Source organism: Anomaloglossus baeobatrachus, chromosome 2, assembly GCF_048569485.1.
Source record: "Anomaloglossus baeobatrachus isolate aAnoBae1 chromosome 2, aAnoBae1.hap1, whole genome shotgun sequence".
NCBI lineage: Eukaryota > Metazoa > Chordata > Amphibia > Anura > Aromobatidae > Anomaloglossus > Anomaloglossus baeobatrachus.
In genome coordinates, this window is record NC_134354.1 from 334109747 (window position 1) to 334130514 (window position 20768).

The window sequence follows — 20768 nt, forward strand, 5'->3', positions numbered from 1 at the left end:
AATTGTTATAAAGAAAAAAGGCTAGCATTAATAGGGGTGCCCAAACTTTTTCATATGACTGTATATCCTTAGTAGCTTGTGGCATGTCCCTCCTAATATTATTTTGTATTTTAAAGGATCTTGTGGAGTTTCCCCTTCATTTTGCTGTTTATATGAGTGAGAGAAATTCCCTCCCGATTGTAGATTTCCTCATCCAAAACGGGTAAGCACAGACCTAAAGTCTATCGTTTCATTAGCATAGTAATGTAGATAAGTAGAGTATATATTCAGCTCTCCTCTCCTACTGACTGATGACTCTGCTTTTACAGGGGAGCTCTGGATAAAGCTACAGTAGATGGACAAACAGCTCTGCATTATGCGGTCAGATATAATAAACCAGATTGTATACGGCTTCTCCTGAGAGCAAAGACATCTGTGAATACTGGTAAGCACATGTCACTTCTCCCATCCAATCCACTGTCATCATCATAAAGGGTGTCAAATCAAATAATCCAGCATTAAAATCCAAAAATCAGGAAAAAAAATATTGCTGCCATAGGGCTATGTCACAGAAAAGCACAATATGTCCTTTCTTATTTACCAGAAACGATGAGTGCAGTAATCATAAGAAATAATAGACATTAGGCTAGTGACTGGCTGCAGCGGTTATGTAGTGTAGCTTAGGATGGTAAACAAGGTCTTTATTTGGTCATTGTACTGTGACTAATTTTTTTTCTTTTTGTGGAAGAAAAAAAAGGAAAACGTGGGGCCATAGTGCACAGATGCTTACGGCTATAATTAGGTAGATGGAGTTAACGTGGCACCATAAAGAATAACTGTAATTCTCAAAGAATTCTATGAATTTTATGCAGTTCAGATCTATGTGGTATGGATCATGCACAATTCTTCGATTCGAAGGGCTTGATTTGGTTATGATGAAAGATCCATTGGAGTGTGTGCCAAATTGAATGACATATGCACCTCTTCATGAATTTCAAGCATCTATCAGCTGTCGTATGGCAGTGTAAGAATTACAGTCCAGCCAAAGAGTACATTTCCAAGTGAAATAATGATCAATTTGTTTGGCTGTGCTTGACTTCGCCCCCATTCCATTGACCAGACTTACCGTAAAAAAAAGTAGACTTGAGCGAGTACCTAACTATTCATACTCGCTATACTCATAACGAGAACTGTCTAATACTCCCGTATTCATTCCGATAGTACGGCATTCAGGTTACGCATTACTTTGCGAGTTTTTCCCCATTGACTTGCATTGCACATGCTATTCGGAACGAATATGCAAGTATTACACAGCTCTCGTTATGAGTATAGCGAGTATGAATATTTAGGTACTCGCTCAACTCTAGTCACAAGATTTTTGTGCAACTGAGAGTTGCGTAAAATATTGCAACATTTCAAACAGTTTTATGATGAAAACTGTTTGATGAATTGAGGCTTTAGCCCAGGGGTCTCAAACTCAGCTGAGTGTATGGACCACATATAGAAAAAAAGTTGAGAGGGGCCGCATTCTTTGCAGGACAAAGGGACATTTTTGTTAATTCCATGGTTTTTCTATATATCTCTGGAACACTTTTTTGAAAATTATTTGCTTGTTTATTATAACAAACCTGCATTTTTTTTGTTTAGTTAAGTTTACATATATATAAAAAAAGCATTTTTAATGGCAAAAAAAAATAATTTTCATGCTTTAGTTTGAATTTGTTTTACATTTTATCACCTTTTTGTAATATTGTTTTACAATTCGCAGCATCATATAGTAATCTCAGCCAACATCTTGTAGTAATGTCCCCATGCTGCATCAATGTCCCCCGTCCATGTGCCCTGTAGTAAGGTGCTCATCCTTGTGGTATTGTGCCCATCCTTGTGCAATTGTGCCCAGTAGTATTGTGCCCATCCTTGTGCCCTGTAGTATTGTGCTAATCCTTGTGGTATTGTGCCCTGTAGTATTGTGCCCATCTGTGTGCCCTGTAGTATTGTGACCAGTGGTATTGTGCACATCCTTGTGCCCTGTAGTATTGTGCCCATCTTTGTGCCCTGTAGTATTGTGCCCTGTAGTATTGTGCCCATCCTTGTGCCCTGTAGTATTGTGACCAGTGGTATTGTGCACATCCTTGTGCCCTGTAGTATTGTGCCCATCTTTGTGCCCTGTAGTACTGTGCCCTGTAGTATTGTGCCCATCCTTGTGCCCTGTAGTATTGTGCCCATCTTTGTGCCCTGTCATATTGTGCCCAGTAATATTGTGCCCATACTTGTGCCCTGTAGTATTGTGCCCTTCCTTGTAGTATTGCGCCCAGTGCCTTTGTGCCCATCCTTGTAGTATTGTGGCTAGTACTTTTTTGCTCATTCTTGTAGTATTGTGTCCAGTACCTTTGTGATCATCCTTGTAGTATTGTGCCTGTGCTCATCCTTGTAGTATTGTGCCCATCCTTGTAGTATTGTGCCCAGTACTTTAGTGCTCATTCTTGTAGTATTGTGCCCAGTACCTTTGTGCCCATCCTTGTAGTATTGTACCCATCCTTGTAGTATTGTGCCTAGTAGTATTGTGCACATATGTGACGCCCTGGCCTATCAGGTCGTCACAGGGTGTTGCACAATTTTCCTTTCCATGTAGCATCCATCTCTTTGGTGCCACCCAGGGATGTGCTAGGACCAGCATGCAGATCTCAGTCACACACACACACACCAGTGGGGAGGTCCAGGAGAGAAGGGGCCGCCCACCTTGGAGTCAGGCAGACTGGGTGGGAGGTGACTGGGCAGTCGTCGGCAGGGGAGCAAAGAGAGCAGAGGGCTCTCAAGTAGATCTCAGGGAGGAGAGCAGGCTGGTGAGTTGTAGCTCCCAGACAGCGTGAGAGAGTAACCTCAGAGTGTGAGGGGCTGTGGAAGTGGAGGCTCCCGGAGGGTCGGACTAGACCAAAGCACATTAGTAACATCACTGGGAACAGTCATCTGGACGTGCTCCCCCTCAGCGGCAGCGGTACTGAAGGACGTTTGGTTGAATCACTGCCTGTGTGTTCATTGACCTCACAAATCAGCACAGCCTCATCCAGCACCACGATAACCACTGTAAGTTTCTGTGCTCCCTGTCTCCCAGGCCTACAGCCCACGGCTCCCCTTCACCACCATCACCGGGTCCCGGGGCACAACCCCCTAGCTACAGAGGGGTTAAACACCTTGCTGCTATACCACCGCCACCGGGCTCCCCCACCAACAGCAGCGGTGGTACACCATCTTACCACACACCGTGGGTGGCGTCATGAACTTGTAATCCCCCTGTACATAGTCCCCCTTTCATTGAGTGGCCGGACGATCCCCGGGTCCGGAGATCCCTCGAGTCACCGTGGATCCGGATCCGAGCAGAATGGCTGCTGGCACGAGGGCGGCACACATACATATACACACACACACACAGCGTGGAGACCGCAGCACTCCGTACCCTGATCGCAGGCACAGAACGCTGCAGTGTCCTTTGAAGGAGACTTGCGGCTCCGCAGGTCAGGACCCGCCATGTCCAGAACGCAGCAGGTCCTGATTGTCCTGATTGTGAGCATGTACCTGCTTATTGCGGCACGTGACGATCACAGCTCTATGCCTGGCGTCGGCCCTGACAAGACTTTACTACAATTGAATGAGTTCAGAGGAGATGGCTGCTGCCCGCCAATCAGATGCAAGGAGGTGACGTCATGCAGCGAAAGTCACTTCCTTGCATCTGATTGGCGGGCAGCAGCGGCCATTGGCATAACGCGGACAGCTCCTCTGCACCGCAAATGATTCAATTGTAGTAAAGTCCTGCCGGCGCCGGGCATAGGGCTGCGGTTGTCATGCGGTCTGTAGGCCGCAACAAGTAGCCTCAGGGGCCGCATGTTTGAGACCTCTGCTTTAGACTGTGTCTTTTCCCACAAGACTTTATCACTACTCATCTACTCTAGAACATAACAGCATGTTCTAATGTACCGATTGCTTTAATTGTTGTGAATTTTGTTACAATTTAGAGAAATTCGAAGATTATTCATTCATTATTATTTTAGTAAAAGATTTCCGATGATGAAAATTCACTTTATCCATCTCAAATCCGTGTATCTCTGGCCAGTTAGGACTACTTCATGTATTGGTTATAGTCCACTCAACTTTCCCTGAGCTATAATTGTTCCTGGAGTGCAGCTAAGTGGAAACTTAACAGGTTCTTTGACAGTACAATCATTTATTAGGCATAAATTGATTACAAATAATAAATAGAGGCTTACCCGTACTTCTGTAGATGCAGAGCAGGTCGCTCCTGACGTCAACACTGGCTTTAGAAGCGTTGTCTGCCCATTCAGAAGTCGCTGCTCCTCTAGTTACCTGACCACTACAGCCTGTAATTGGTGGTTTGGAGCAGACACCATTTTCAAAGTCATGACTGGCATGTGTTATGGTTGCTGTGGCACTTGAGACTATGTTCGGATTTCTTGCTACTGCACATATGCAAGCACTGGAGACTATGTTCAGATTTCTTGCTATTGCACATGTGCAAGCGCTGGAGACTAAGGCGGGCTTTGCACGTTGCGACATTGCACGTGCGATGTCGGCGGGGTCAAATCGAAAGTGACGCACATCCGGCGTCGCAGTCGATATCGCAACGTGCAAATCCTTTTTGATACGATGAACGAGCGCAAAAGCGTCGTTATCGTATCATCGCTGCAGCCTCCGACATTTCCATAATGCCGGTGCAGCGACAGGTGCGATGTTGTTCCTCGCTCCTGCGGCAGCACACATCGCTGTGTATGAAGCCGCAGGAGCGAGGAACTTCACCTTACCTGCCGCCGGCTGCAATGAGAAGGACGGAGGTGGGCGGGATGTTTACATCCTGCTCATCTCCGCCCCTCCGCTTCAATTGGCCGCCTGCCGTGTGACGTCACTGTGACGCCGCACGACCCGCCCCCTAAGGAAGGAGGCGGGTCGCCGGCCAGAGGGACGTCGCACGGCAGGTATGTGCGTGTAAAGCTGCCGTAGCGATAATAATCGCTACGGCAACTTTCACTATATATCGAACGTGCGACGGGGGCGGGACTATCGCTGCAGCATCGGTAACACATTGTTACCGATGTCGCAGCGTGCAAAGCCCGCCTAAGTCCTATCTTGGAGCCATTGCACATGTGCGGGTGACATCATCGCTGACACGAGGTCACATGTCTCTGACACCTTCTAAGCTGATTGGCCGCTGGTCATGTGCTTGTGACACATGGTCACATGTCTCTGACACCTTCTATGCCGATTGGTCGCTGGTCATGTGCTTGTAACGCTTTGCTCGGTGATAGGCCAGCATGACGTCATTGCTGTTGTTCTGGCAGCGGATTGGCTCTGGTGTCCTCCATCTTGGATGAGGCACAGAGTCTATATAAGACCCTGACGCACGCCGCCTGGCGCTCAGTCCTCTTGGTTCATGCATGAGAGTAGACGCTCTGTGCACGTCCCTCTAGGCATCTCTCTGTCTATGCTAGGTGAGCGCTATCGGCAGGGTAGCGTTCTTGTACCTTACAGCTTTGGCTGCGGTCCGTATCCTTACATCTTAGTGGAGCGGACATAGGCAGGTGCCTGAGGCACATGGTCCGGCTGGGCCTTGTGATTCTACTCGTAAGTGGACGTTGCCGCTAGGGTAACGTTCCTTATACTGCGTCTGGCAGTTGTTCGTATCCTCGCACACTAGGGGAGCGAACATAGGTAGGAGCTTTGTGCGGCTTGTGCTGCTGTCCGTCTCTTTTGCACCACTAGTGGAGCGGACCTAGGCAGGTGCCATATCTAGTGGTTTGTGTCCTCGCACACGAGTGGAGCGAACGTGTTATGGTTCCCGTTCTGGGTATCTGCGTGTCTCCTTTCCCTTTGCTGTGGCACTGGAGACTATGTTCGGATTTCTTGCTACTGCACATGTGCGAGCGCTGGAGACTAAGTCCTATCTTGGAGCCATTGCACATGTGCGAGTGACATCATCACTGACACGAGGTCACATGTCTCTGACACCTTCTAAGCTGATTGGCCGCTGGTCATGTGCTTGTGACACGAGGTCACATGTCTCTGACACCTTCTAAGCTGATTGGTCGCTGGTCATGTGCTTGTGATGCCTTACTCGGTGATAGGCCAGCATGATGTCATTGCTGTCATTCTGGCAGCGGATTGGCTCTGGTGTCCTCCATCTTGGATGAGGCACAGAGTCTATATAAGACCCTGATGCACGCTGCTCGGCGCTCAGTCCTCTTGGTTCCTGCATAGGAGTAGACGCTCTGTGCATGTCCCTTGCGGCACCTATTCTATCTAGGTGAGCGTTATCGGTAGGGTAACGCTCTTGTACCTTGCAGCTTATGCTGTGGTCCGTTTCCCGCACCTTAGTGGAGCGGACATAGGCAGGTGCTTGCTGCACATGGTCTGACTGGGCCTTGTGGTTCTACTCTGAGGTGAGCGCTATCGGTAGGGTAGCGCTCCAGTACCTTTCAGCCGTACTGTTGTCCGTGTCCTCGCACCTTAGTGGAGCGGACATAGGTAGGTTAGGTGGTCGTTGCCTTCTAGGGTAACGCTCCACTACGCTGCCTCCTGCAGCAGTCCGTATCCTCGCACACTAGGGGAGTGGTCATAGGCAGGAGTTTCAAGCTAGCAGCCTTGCTGCTGTCCATATCCTTGCACCACAAGTGGAACGGACATAGGTAGGTTCCATATTGCACACACTACACCTAGTCTCTGTGACTCTTAACTGAGACAGGTGCTTTCACGCTCACAGACTGTGAGACTTCTATGCACTTTTATGTTGTATGCTTTACTCTTTTGCATTTCCACTCCTATGTTATTCTAATAAGGTAGTCGCTGTGACTTAAACAGTATACGCCGCTATTGGTCTTGGTGACACTGTGACGCAACAGCGTCAGTACCGCTTTGGTGGTACAGGTTTTCCCTATCCTCTGCCATACTCTGCAGCAGAGCTCTGCACGGTGGACCCTGACTGTCGGATAGCATTCCATTCCTTATTATCCGACAGCCCCCGTAACCGAACGCAGGTAGGAGCTTTGTACGGCTTACGCTGCTGTCCGTCTCCTGGCACCACTAGAGGAACGGACCTAGGTAGGTGCCATTTCACACTCACTGCTTTTGTCTCTGTGATCATTAACAGAGACCATACCACACACCCTCCGAGTAAGGGAGGAATTGCTTTATTTTCTAACTATATGCCTCTGTGAGTTTAACAGAGGTATTGCACTCTGCACTTTTGCTACTACTATTTACAGCGGCACACTTATATACTCTTCCTCACTCATTAACCTATCCCTTTTACGTTAATGCTAAATATGGTAGTCGCTGTGACTTTAACAGTAGACACCGTGATTGGCTCTAGTGTCACTGAGACGTATCAGTGTCAGTACTGCTTCCGTAGTACAAGATACCCCTTATCCTCTGCCATAGTCTGCAGCAGAGACTTTGCACGGTGGACCCTGACTGTCTGATATCCCTTTGGTTTTTATAATCAGACAGCCCCCGTAACAGCATGTGCTAGTTCCCTGAGGGTGCGGGAAGGTGAGTAGTCTCCTGTCTGTTAATTTTAATCCATGCCAAAATATTTTACTGTTGGACAACCCCTTTAAATACTGAAATTGACAGTTACAGTGAAAGTTTTATAGAGGCATACAATATCAATTTCTTTTTAGATTCACCATATGCTATAACCAGTGTGTATTTTTACCTGGGAGTAAAGACAAAGCAGTTGGCATTAATCCTATGTAAATAAGTGTAGTCTGTATGGTTAGCTGAGTATATTATGTTGGGTGGGTTGTGTGTTAAAACAGTAAGCAAATAAAGACGTCTGAGTCATGGAAAATATTTGTCCTGCAAATTAGAATGACACATTATAGATATGGTGCATACTCAGTAAGTTATATTTGTAACACATTTACAATTTTTACATGATTTTTTCACTACCTGTATAGACAAGCCAGCTTCCGACATCATCCACACTCGCCGACACTCAGGTCCTGAGCAAGCGCACTTTAATCTGCCCTCAGCAGGGCAGATCAAGGTATTATAGTGCGCCTGCGCAGGATCGGCAAGTGTGTATGACATAGCTTCATCGTGCACCCAGGCTTCAGAAGAAGGCCGAAGATGGCCGATAGAGGCAGTGCCGGCACCGGAGAATGGAGACGTCCATTAGGCCCACCGAGCGACCGTTAGGTAAGTATTATAAAGTGTTTTTTATGTTATACCCCCGGCCTGGGCTCTTATATACAGCATGTTAGAATGCTGTATATAAGAGCCCGGTGGTGGTGGCCGCAGCTTATACGCCAAAAAAGTGGTGACAGGTTCCCTTTAAGCAGAAGAAAAGTGGGTCTAGGTGGGGAATTGAGCCAATTAGGCAGAGGCTTGGGAAGTGCAGTGACATGCCCAGACTACTTAAAGAGGTTCGGCTAGCATTATTTCACCCCCACCCCAATCTAATTATATGTACATGTAGCTCTTTTAAAGACATCCACTACGATAATAAAATCTTGCTTTATCCTTCCCAATCCACGTATCTTTGTCCAGCTAGAACTGCTTCATGCATTGGTTATGGACCAATAAAGTATTCCTTGTCTATAATTGTTTCTGGTCTGCAGTTCAGTGAAAACGTAAGCGGTCATGGCCAGTCCGCACCTGTTACTGAGAAATCAGTGTTTGAATTGATATGCAACTGAGGCTGTAGATCTGAAGCCTCTGTCACTCCAGCTCTATTCCCTGCACAGTGCCACCTCCTCCTGCTTAACTGACAGCCTGTGTCTTTGCGACTTCAGAAAAAGGAGCTGCCAGTCAATCAGGAGGAGGCGGCACTGGGCTGAGAATAAACCTGTAGTGACAGGGTCTTCAGATCTACAACTTTATTTGCATCTCAATTCAAAAGCTGATTTCTCAGTAACAGAGGAATGAACTGGCCATGTAAACGTATTGCTGGACTTATCCTTAAATGAGCTAGATGCACAATCACTATACAGTAAATACCTTGGTATGTGAAATCCTGCTGACAGATTTCCTCTAAGCTTCATTTGTATATGAATATTAACACTCTTTTTTCAGATAGGGAGCAACATATTGGTAAAGCTATGCATGCCATTATCTTTTAGAGAGCAGCATGGTGTTAGGACCTGGAGGACCGGTAGGCCCAGGAGGTGGATCCACTGGACTGAGCACCCCACCGAGGGCAAGGTGCCCAGTAGCCGGAGCACTACGGGTAGCAGGACAGTCCGTTCAGAGGAGTGGAGTGAAGAAGTCCCTGGGACCACGGAGTCTCTGACGGTAATCCGGGTGACGGAGCTCTGGTTCGGAGGCCGAGATGATGTCAGGCAGAGTCCGGAACCAGCTGAGCGAGGACGTCGGTCACCACACGGATCCAGGGATCAGAGATGGTAAGGACTGACGAGATGGCGGACAGGCACCGTTCGGGGTTCTGGAACCGTCAGGACCGGTTGGCGAGACAGGAGCGGCTCTACAAGAGAGATAGGTGAGTATGGGACAAGGCACAGGGAGACCTGACTCCTAGCTTAGCAAACACGAAGAACAGGCCCCGCCCACTTGGAAAGGATCCCTCTATATACCCTGTACCTGATTCTTCAATATCCTGTTGGAGGACGCTGGCCCTTTAAGAGAGGGTCAATGAACTCGCGCGCGCCCTAATGCGCATGCGCGAGGCCCGGGTGCCAGAAGCCAGAGCAGGAAGCGGTGCACAGGAGGCAGGAGTGCCGTGCTGGCTCAGCATCGCAGACGGGCGCCGTGAGCGGGGACCGGGTTGCCTGGAGGACGCAGGTGAGGGAGCCTGGAGGCTGTGGAGCGGGGGACCGGGAAGCGTGGCACGGGAGCGGGGAAGCGTGGCACGGGAGCCGGGGAGCGTGGCCGGGGAGCCGGGGAGCGTGGCAGGGGAGCCGGGGAGTGTGGCAGGGGAGCTGGGGATTGTGGCAGGGGAGCCGGGGAGCGTGGTAGGGGAGCCGGGGAGCGTGGCAGGGGAGCCGGGGAGCGTGGCACATGGCCATATAAACAGTTTAGGGGTTGGATCAAACTGACAGTTTTTCTTTCAGTAAAATAAAAATAAGTTCACCAACTTCATAATAAAGTTTTCCTTTTACTATTTGACAAGATGTTTTAACATCCAGGCCTATCCACTCTGGTTCCACTTTGGTCGCTGGATGGTGTCATATCTTTGCTATGGGGGATGCTGGGCATCTATGGAGCAGTCCTTTTTATTTCCTTGTACTTTTGGAGCTACTCAGTCAGGGAGCCATGGTGTTAATTCCTGGCTGTGTAGACGTCTGTGATCCTTGGGCGGGGCTGTCTTCTATTTAAACTCCTGAACCTTGGTTTCCCACTGCCATATAAAAGTTTATATACTTTGGTTCAGTCTAGTGTTTTCAATACCTGATTTGTTTGTTTGTATTTCTATTTTCTGATCACAGCTTGTTTCCTGTTCTTTTGCTTTCTGATTTTGTACTTTTACTGCCCTCCTGGTTCTTAACCAGCTGTAGCGGTGACCTAGGAATCACCACAGTGCAGGATGCAATTACGGTACACAAGGTGAGATTCCAGAATGAAGGGTAGGTTTTAACAACCAGGAAATAAGCTTTTATGCAAGTGAACAAGGGTAATTATTCTGGCAACAATAGCGTTTTAATACACTGTAAATCCTAGTCAGAGCACACCAACAGTATGTTGCTCTATTACAAAGATCACCACAACAATAAAATTGGCAGACACAAGCTAATCACAAACTGCATGACCCTAGTAACCTAGCTGGCCTTTACAACTTGGGCATTGTGGATAACTCGCTCTTGCTACGCCCTGTTAAGTGTGCACACCAGTAAAGACTCATTGTCCAGTTGAGAGGTGACAAGTCCACCCCCGGGAGCTTGATGCTGTGATGCTCATTGGTGTTGGGTTCTCCTTGCAGGGCAGAGGGGGAACTCTTCTTCTTCCTCGGTTTCAGGGACCTCAAGAATGTCTCGGTCCAATGCTCGCTCGACAGTGATCACTGCTCTCTCACGGTCCTGCTCACAGTGTTTCGCGCAGCTGGCACCGTAACTCTTACCAAACTGCCGCTCTCGGACAGAACACAGTGCCACAAAGGGGTGGGCGGGGGGAAGTGAGTGAATATTAATTTTCAATTAACAGGCGACCGAATCACTGATACCAATACAAAATATAAGAGATACCTTGAAAATAAGCCGTAGTGCAGTGACGCTCCTGGTCCCTCTAAGGCCACAGGCTTAGGAGTGAATGAGTGTTAGAGTGAGGAGTAATGTCTCCTCCGCTCTGACACAACTTTGAAGTGCTAGTGCAATTGTGCCAGCAGTTCAAAGCAGCTGGATAAGACGACAGCGCGTGCCAACTGAGAGGGTTCTATGGGCTCTATCTGGCATGTGGTCATAGATTTGCCATCAATGGCCTGGCGCATCTTTTGGAGCCAAAAATAATATAAGACCCTGTTTTATTTTCCATGAAACACAGTAGGACAGGTTGCAGCTTGTAGAAACCCTGCTCGAGACAGATGTTTTTGCGTGACTGTATTGTAAGTTCCTGTCAGGATGACAATCTGCACCTACATGCTGCAATCTACACCAGAGCATGGAGACTCACTCACTGAGCAGAGAGGGCTTTTTTCCTTCTGGTCCATGCCCCATGGAAAACTTGTAAAGATACATGAGCAGATCAGTTGTACTCCTTCACGATGCTCCTCATCCTGACAGGAACTGGCTCTAATATACAGCATCTCAGATACATTCCTCTACAGCAGCGATTCTTAAGGCGGCCTTAAATAAGTAACAGCACCCATCTTGGATTACTTTTCAAGGAACCCTTGTAGATAGGGCAGGAAGCAGATTCTTAGATGTAAAAAGTATTAGATGGGTTGGGTTTTCTGCCTTTGATTGTAATCCAGACTGTTTTGATTCACTAGCTGCAAGATGACAATGAATAGCTTTCCTTGGAGCTGACTACAGAGAGGAAAAAAAAATAGAAATTGTAACAATTTTGAGAATTATGTTTTTAGCTATAATTTACCATTTGACCTAGTGTATAATGAATCATATAAAGATCTGTCAAACCAATGGAAAAGACATCCTGTCAGAAATGTAAAAGATGGTAACACATCAATGGCCTTACATTACTATAGTTGACAGCCACTGAATACAGCCCTGAGCTCTTAATACTGGGCACTTAAGCTGTCTAGTTTAACAGTCTAGTTGATATGCTCTTCCTTAGGCTGATTTCACATGTGCGTTGTAATTTCTATGATTTTGTGCCATCATAGGAACATAAAAAGAAAAATGATGGAATACTAGCACTTGACAGACCCTATTTGACTTATAATGGTGCCCGTTGGGCTCCATCCTGGTTTGCATAATTTTGCTGGGAAAAGAAGCCCTGAATGCTGCACTATTCTTAATGTCAAATGTGACGGAATCTGTTAAATAGACACAGATGTGAGCTTTGCCAAGTAACCAACCATATTTAGTTCAGAAGCAGAGGGCATGAAAGTAAATAATATCCCATTATGTTCTGGAACATCTAGGTTTCCTAAATTCTAGCCAGTCCAACCATTGCAAAGGTGTAAGTCAATCATCACTAATGCCTTAATACTGTTTATTCTCCTTCTCACCCTCTGAAATAAATTCTTTAATTTGGTTTTGCTGTCCATCTTTGGGCATGTTGTAATCTGTCTGCTTTCTATATTTTAATAGTGCCAGGTCTTGATGTAGTAGGGTTCTGTCAAACCCCTGATTCGTACTCTGGTTGGAAAATACTACTGTAAATAAATGTCTAAACTTCTCCCCAAATTCTTATCACATAACCACAATGCACTTTGGCTATACCTGGCACCTCATTCATTCTAAGTATTGACAATGAATCCTGAAGTCATTTCATTTGTATTCTCTTATATCAAGACTGAGAAAGGAGAGAGCTTATGTTCCCCTACTAAGAGGGTGGAAGCTGGAAACAAAAAATTGTGAATTTTTTATTTCTGGGAGTTATAAATATTTCTTTAACATTTACTGTCAATTTAAAAAATAAAACAATTTTTTTTCCTGGCAGCAATGTTTTAAAGGGAATATTACGTTATACTTACAGGAGATGCCATAGCAGCGCTTTAATACCCATCTATTAAATATTGTATGCCATAAAACCATTTATGAACCTACATTTTAAAAGAAAACCCCCCAACAGCCTTGGGCTTTCAGTCATAAAGGTGCGGCGACACAGCTTAAGTCACAACTTAATGGTATTCAGTGGCTCTAACCATGACCCCGGCGCTGACTCACAGCGAGCTCCAATGCTGAGCTCGCTGTCAGTCAGTGCCAGGGTGTGTATGAAGTTCATTTACTTATGGCAGTGGGGCTCTCAGTGTGTCAGCAGCACAACTTCAGAACACTATTAACCCCATACTATTAATACTATTTTTTTTATACAGTATGACAGAATTGCTTTAAAAAACACAAGTTAAATGACATCTAGTTATTCTGTATTGAAGATTTTCACTACATTTTCTTGTTTAAAGGTAGTATATACAGCTATAAAAAAAATGTTATATAACACTAGGCAACAAAATTTCAAAGGTTTTCTGGTTCAGAAGTCAAATTAGCCATGTCTGAGGCCTAAAACACACTTCCGCAAAAAAACGTCCGTGTGACACGGTCCGTTTTTCGGGTCCGTGTTCCGTTTTTTTGGGGGCGTTTCTCCGGTACGTATGTCATCCGTATGATGGCGTATGCGAGCCGTGTGTTCGTGTAAAATGTCCGTGTTTGTGTGTAAAATGCCTGTGTATGTGTACGTGGAATGTCCGTGTGGAATGTCCGTTTGTGTGTTGCACAATGTCGTTGATACATGTCGGCTGACAGCAGACAGAGTTGCGCGATGAGAATGAACTCGGGTGAACTTCACCCGACTTCATTGTCATGCCACGGCTCTGTCTGTGTGCCGCGTACTGATTAGCGGTCACCTGTGAAGAATTCACCAGTGACCGCTAATCCCCCGAGTGACTGAAGTGAGCAGCCCTCTCTCATACTTACCGCTCCCCGATCACCAGCGCGGCGAGGAACAGCTGTGCAGAGAATACGCGGCAACAATTACTTTGAATATGCCGGCCGCTCAATCAATCTCGTATTCCCTGCTTTCCCCACCCACAGACGCCTGTGATTGGTTGTAGTCAGACACGCCCCCCACACTGAGTGACAGCTGTCTCACTGCATCCAATCACAGCAGCCGGTGGGCGTGTCTATACTGTGCAGTAAAATAAATAAATAATTAAAAAAAACGGCGTGCGGTCCCCCCCAATTTTAATACCAGCCAGATAAAGCCATACGACTGAAGGCTGGTATTCTCAGGATGGAGAGCCCCACGTTATGGGGAGCCCCCCAGCCTAACAATATCAGTCAGCAGCTGCCCAGAATTGCCGCATACATTATATGCGACAGTTCTGGGACTGTACCCGGCTCCTCCCAATTTGCCCTGGTGCGTTGGCAAATCGGGGTAATAAGGAGTTATTGGAAGCCCATAGCTGCCAATAAGTCCTAGATTAATCATGTCAGGCGTCTCCCCGAGATACCTTCCATGATTAATCTGTAAATTACTGTAAATAAACACACACCCCCGAACAATCCTTTATTAGAAAAAAAACCACTAACAAATTGCCTTGTTCACCAATTTAATAAGCCCGAAAAAGCCCTCCATGTCCGGCGTACTCCAGGATGGTCCAGCGTCGCTTCCAGCTGTGCTGCATGAAGGTGACCGGAGCTGCAGAAGACACAGCCGCTCCTGTCATCTCCACGCAGCTAATGAAGGGAATAGCGTGATCAGCTGTATTCAGCGTTGGCCGCGAGTAACCTCAGTGACAGCTCAGCTGATCGCGCTATTCCCTTCATTAGCTGTGTGGAGGTGACAGGAGCGGCGGTGTCTTCTGTAGCTCCGGTCACCTTCATGCAGCACAGCTGGAAGCGACGCTGGACCATCCTGGAGTACGCCGGACATGGAGGGCTTTTTCGGGCTTATTAAATTGGAGAACAAGGCAATTTGTTAGTGCTTTTTTTTGTATTAAAGGATTGTTGGGGTGTGTGTGTTTATTTACTGTAATTTACAGATTAATCATGGAAGGTATCTCGGGGAGACGCCTGACATGATTAATCTAGGACTTATTGGCAGCTATGGGCTGCCAATAACTCCTTATTACCCCGATTTGCCAACGCACCAGGGCAAATCGGGAAGAGCCGGGTACAGTCCCAGAACTGTCACATATAATGTATGCGGCAATTCTGGGCGGCTGCTAACTGATATTGTTAGGCTGGGGGGCTCCCCATAACGTGGGGCTCCCCATCCTGAGAATACCAGCCTTCAGCCGTATGGCTTTATCTGGCTGGTATTAAAATTCGGGGGGACCGTACGCCGTTTTTTTTAATTATTTATTTTACTGCACAGTATAGACACGCCCACCGGCTGCTGTGATTGGGTGCATAGAGACAACTGTCACTCAGCGTGGGGGGCGTGTCTGACTGCAACCAATCACAGGCGTCTGTTGGTGAGGAAAGCAGGGAATACGAGATTGATTAATGAGCGGCCGGCATATTCAAAGTAATTGTTGCCGCGTATTCTCTGCACAGCTGTTCCTCGCCGTGCTGGTGATCGGGGAGCGGTATGAGCCGGGGGAAGAAAAAAAACGAGCGCCAATGTAAGTATGACTGAGAACAGCAGAAAAAAAAGTAAGTATACTGAATTTAATTTAAAAAAAACAAAAAATAAGATCGCTAGTGTAAAAACGCACACGCACGAAACGTGCTGAACACGGACATACTCCGTGTGCGGTACGTGCAGGCACGGGCCCATAGACTAAAGCGGGTCTGTGCCTGCATGCTGCCGGCCAAAAACGGACATGTCGTCCGTGTAGAAAAGCGCACACACGTACTTACCACACGGTCACACGTTCCATGTGATTTTACGTGTGTGTGCCATCTACCATTGAATAACATGGGTCTCCGTGTGTACGTGTCTCCGGTACGTGCAAATACGTACCGCACACGTACAAATTAAACGGATGTGTGTTACGGGTCTTAATGATTTTGATGTGCTGAATTCAAATATGACAAGGAAAACTGTTATTTCGCTCTAGTTTCCATGGAATTGAAGAGTTTGCGTTTTACTGTTACGTAAATTAATAAATAATTAGAACATGTCGTTATAATTTCTACAAATATAAAACTGCACATGTATTGTCAAACAAATTTTATTAGATGAATTCAGTGGAAACTCAAGTGTATTTAAATCCACTATATAATTGATTAATTCACATGCCTAAGCACTTTGAACAATTATAATTTTAACTATTAATATACGTTATTGCACAGTACAAAATATGTCCTTAGTCACTGGATACTCGGCTCCTTTTTACTTGTCTCTTGTATTCAAGTATTGGATTATCTCTGGTGATCGTCCAACAGTAGTCTACAAGCATCGAAGGGTTCTCATTACCCTGATATCTTTTTTCCATAGTCACAATTTCCTGGTGAAATCGCTCACCGTGCTCGTCACTCACTGCTCCGCAGTTTGGTGCAAGGAAGTCTACATGCGAATTCAAGAGATGAATCTTTAATGACATGTTGCAGCCAAGATTATGATAAGCCTGAAGAAGATTTTCCACCAGCTCTTTATAGTCGTCTGACTTCGTCTTTCCAAGGAAATTTGTTACCACTAACTGGAATGCTACCCATGCAGCCTTTTCCTTGCCATGCAGTAAACGGTGAAACTACTCACCTTGCAGAAGCACACGAATCTAAGGACCATTGAAGACTCCTTTCTTTATCTTTGCTTCACTAAACCTTGGAAATTTACAAATGAGATACTTGAATGCTTATGCATTTTTGTCCATTGCCTTTACGAAGTTCTTCATGAGACCCAACTTGATATGCAATGGAGGTAACAGAATCTTTTGTGGTTCGACAAGTCCTGGATGAAGAACATTTTTAGTCCCCAGATGCAGTGCATTTCTGAGTGGCCAGTCTCTTTTCTTGTAGTTTTCATGTCTTGCTCGACTGTCCCATTCACATAGGAAACAACTTTACTTTGTGTAACCAACCTGGAGACCAAGCACGAGGGCAACCACCTTTAAGTCACTACAGAGACACTGATCCTGATCCTTGCACTGATCTCCTATTTTGCAACCAATATACAGGTTGTAGACTTTCTTAACCACATGAGCCAAGTTTTGCTTTTGTGAAAGTCACCTCACCCCAAACACAAGAGGTATAGCAGAAATTATTTGCATTATTAATGCAAGTCCGAGACATCACTGAATAGCTGAATGATGATATCAGTTGACCGCTGAAAATACTGTGTGACTGATAGAGGGAGAACATGCACCTTTTTATAGAGTTGTGTGATGCAAGTTTAATTGCATCATCTTTCTTTCTTTGGCATGTACCATTGGTCATTTAGAGATGATGAAATACTGATGACTCAATTCATTAGTCATTTGGAGATGATGCAATATTGATGAAGCAATCCATTAGTCAGTTGGATGGTGCAAAACTGATGATGCAAGGCTGATGATGTATTCCTTGCCTAGCGTTGTATCAAAGGCTGTGAGAAATATCGATGCACCCCTGTATCATAAAAACTAGAGCTAATTTCAAAATGTATGCATAATTTTCGTTTTCAGCACCCCAAAATTAGTTTAGTTCAACTGTTTTCATGTCTGAACCAATTTAATAAGCTATATCAGTTACCTCCAAAAATTACAATGTCCAGGGCTGAACTTCAATTGGAGTTTTCAGGTCAAAATGTTTGGAAATTTCAGAGAGGCTTTTAATCTACACTAATCTGCCCCCAATCTTATACTCCCCCTTCCGGCATCACCACCTGTTATTTTCAGCGCTACTCCTGTCCCAAGGCATCATCTTGTGACTGTAACTTCTGACTTGTTGAAACACTGGAGCAGTGTAACGCTCACCGCTGGGGAAGGTGGCGAGCGGGAGTGGACACCCTGGACCACAGGGGAAACCCAGGCTTACCCTTTAGTGGGAGGGGCTTAACTTAGCACCCATCACGAGGAAGTACGCCAAGTGTCACTCCCCGGGCAGTAACCGGGACTGTAGTAGAAGTGCAGGGAAACAGCAGGACAGGTGGGCACAGTCATAGACAGGATGACACTGGCAGAACAAACAGAGCAGAACCCGAGGCATAGTCTGAAGAGGGAATGGCTGGACAGGCGGGGCTGGTAAGGAACTACGGGTGATCAGGCTCAGGTCACTAGGCATGGTACCTCATGCACAGGACATTGGACACATATGCAGCCGGGAGAGGACATCTGGAGGAATTCCAGTCATCAGGGTCCAGGTCATCTGGCACGAAACTCCGGTCATTAGGGTCAAAAGTCATCATGCATGGATCACCAGGCACGGCACGAGGAAACCCCACCCAGCATGCTCACGGCCTGGGGTCTAAGCAGAAGCTGAGGACCGACACACATGTGGGCATCTGCGGGGGAATGAGCTGGGAACCACACTACATGTGGACAGCAATAAAGGGACACAGAGGACCAAGTGACATATCAGTGGCCATGGGGGGGACGAGCCGAGGGCCACGCAACACAAGGAAGGCCATGCAGGAGTACAAAGGACTATGCAGCATGTGGGCAGCCATGGAGGTAAGCAGCGGACCATGTAGCATGAAAATGGTCATACTGGAAAGTGGAGTGGGCAGAAACATGGTGAATGGACGCGTCGGAGCACCTGCGCACTAGGGAAGCTGGCTCTGCAAGCAGCCTGCAGATCCCAAATTGCAGAAGACCGATGGGAGCGAAAAAAAGAAGAAGACGCCGGAGGGTGAGTATAAAAGTATAGGCAGCAGACGTGGATTGAAAGCACCAATTCAGCGGTGAAATAAAAAAAAAAAGGCTCTAGTGGTGCTTTAAAAGAATGATCTGCCAGCTGGCCATTTGACAACTTGTTGAACAACTTCGTTGTACAAAACTTTCAATTTGAAGTTGGTACTGCTACAAAAGGTTAGGCACACTAATATTGATGGGAGGCACCAAACTTTTAGAACAAGAAATTCTAAGAGAAACCAATTGGGTCAAATACAGTATAACAAATTGTATTATTGGTTAAAAATAATGACCGCCAACTGGCAGTATAACTAAATGCAAAGACATCAAATGTAAAAATACATTAAAACATGGCACAGGTATTCTGCAAAAGTGTAAGGCACAGAAAATGCTATATATAGGAGGGAGAACAAATAGCCAAGAAGACCAATGTCAGTACAAATTCAAAACAGCAGGAAGAAGAAAAAGAACACTACAAAGTTCAAAAAGGGACAAGTGGATCATGGATATGATATGGGTGTCAATGTACTCGGCTGTATTATATCCATTAGCTATACAAAAAGTTATAAGATTAAGGGTATGTGCGCACGTTGCGTACTAGCCCAGCACCGTAAAAGGTGCTGAAAAGCTCCGTTCTGAGGCGCATGGTGCCGGCGAGAACGTACGCTCTGCCTGCAGCTCCTGCCATAGACAGAGCAGGAGCTGCCGGCAAAGCGCACGGAAGAAGTGACATGTCACTTCTTTTTACGCAGCGCTTCGGCAGTAGCCGAAGCGCTGCGTTGTAATATGCCACGTGCGCACAGCCCCTGCACAATCTCCATAGATTGTGCAGGGGACGCAGGACGCATGCAGTTACGCTGCGCTACAAAGCGCAGCGTAACTGCATGAATTTACGCAACATGCGCACATAGCCTTATTGTGACAAAAAGAGTTTTTGATAGAAAATTTGATATGACAACAGTAGTCTCAGTATATGTCACTGTAATAGGGAATCACTATTAGTGCTCGTCTGTTGTATGATTGTATATAATATGTAATATACAGCAGACAAATAGAAAAAAGTCAAATGGAGTAATATAAGTGAAAAAAGGATATATCTCAGAGAGGAGGTTTAGACTGATGTAGTGGATCAAATGAAACCAACAAAAACTACATGTGGAAATTGTAGGGGACTAAGGTATTGTCATATATTTTCCAAAAGAAAAAAGGGAAAGGGGGGTCCAGCCAAAGTGCAGCCAATAGTGTATATATTGATAGGGAGTCATATAGCAACTGTAGCTTCAATATATGCTATTATTATAGTAATGAAGACAAGCTATTAGTGTTGTTGGGGGCCAGACAAGGACCCGGCCAATAATGCATGTACTGATGTAGATAGATAAATTTATATAGCAATTGTGGGTTTAGTGCATGCTACTATTGTGCTGATGAACGGAGCTAGTAATGCAAATATGATTTAGAATTATACATGGTAGAATATATGGTGATAGATATGGAAAAAGGATATAGTTCAAAGAGAATATCAAGGGTTGTAATGGCAACATGTGCTGTTTGCAATATATCCAGAGAAACAGATGTAAGAGAAAGCCTACTAGATATAAACATAAAAGGGGTTTTTACCTGAGCAGAAAAGGACTTGCGTGTACATGTGACGCCAACCCCGACGCACACGTTTCAGTGTCACCTGCGTCACCTTGTTAAAATAAAGGTATGGTTGTAATGGCATACAGTGCTGCTCACCATTATTGGCACCCCTTAATTTTTTTCATAGACTGTACAATATCTTCAGAAATAAATGGAAATGTACCAAAGTTTTGTCCTCACAATTTTTTACTTAGTTGTCCGGAGTAATACAACAATAAGGCCTTGTGCCCACAGGGCGTTTTTACAGTGTTTTTTCTAGCATTTTTCATTGCTTTTTTTAATCAAT

At 45.8% G+C, this 20768-nt stretch overlaps 1 protein-coding gene across 5 annotated transcripts in view; it reads left to right on the forward strand.

Moving 5' to 3' along the window:
* LOC142289985 (arf-GAP with SH3 domain, ANK repeat and PH domain-containing protein 3-like) overlaps positions 1 to 20768 on the forward strand; it is a 224445-nt gene that overhangs the window by 140910 nt on the left and 62767 nt on the right. For all 5 annotated transcript variants that reach the window (XM_075333929.1, XM_075333930.1, XM_075333933.1 and 2 more), the window contains 2 exons: positions 117 to 202; positions 309 to 424. In XM_075333929.1, coding sequence (XP_075190044.1) covers positions 117 to 202; positions 309 to 424 — 202 coding nt within the window. The remainder of the gene's footprint in view (positions 1 to 116; positions 203 to 308; positions 425 to 20768) is intronic.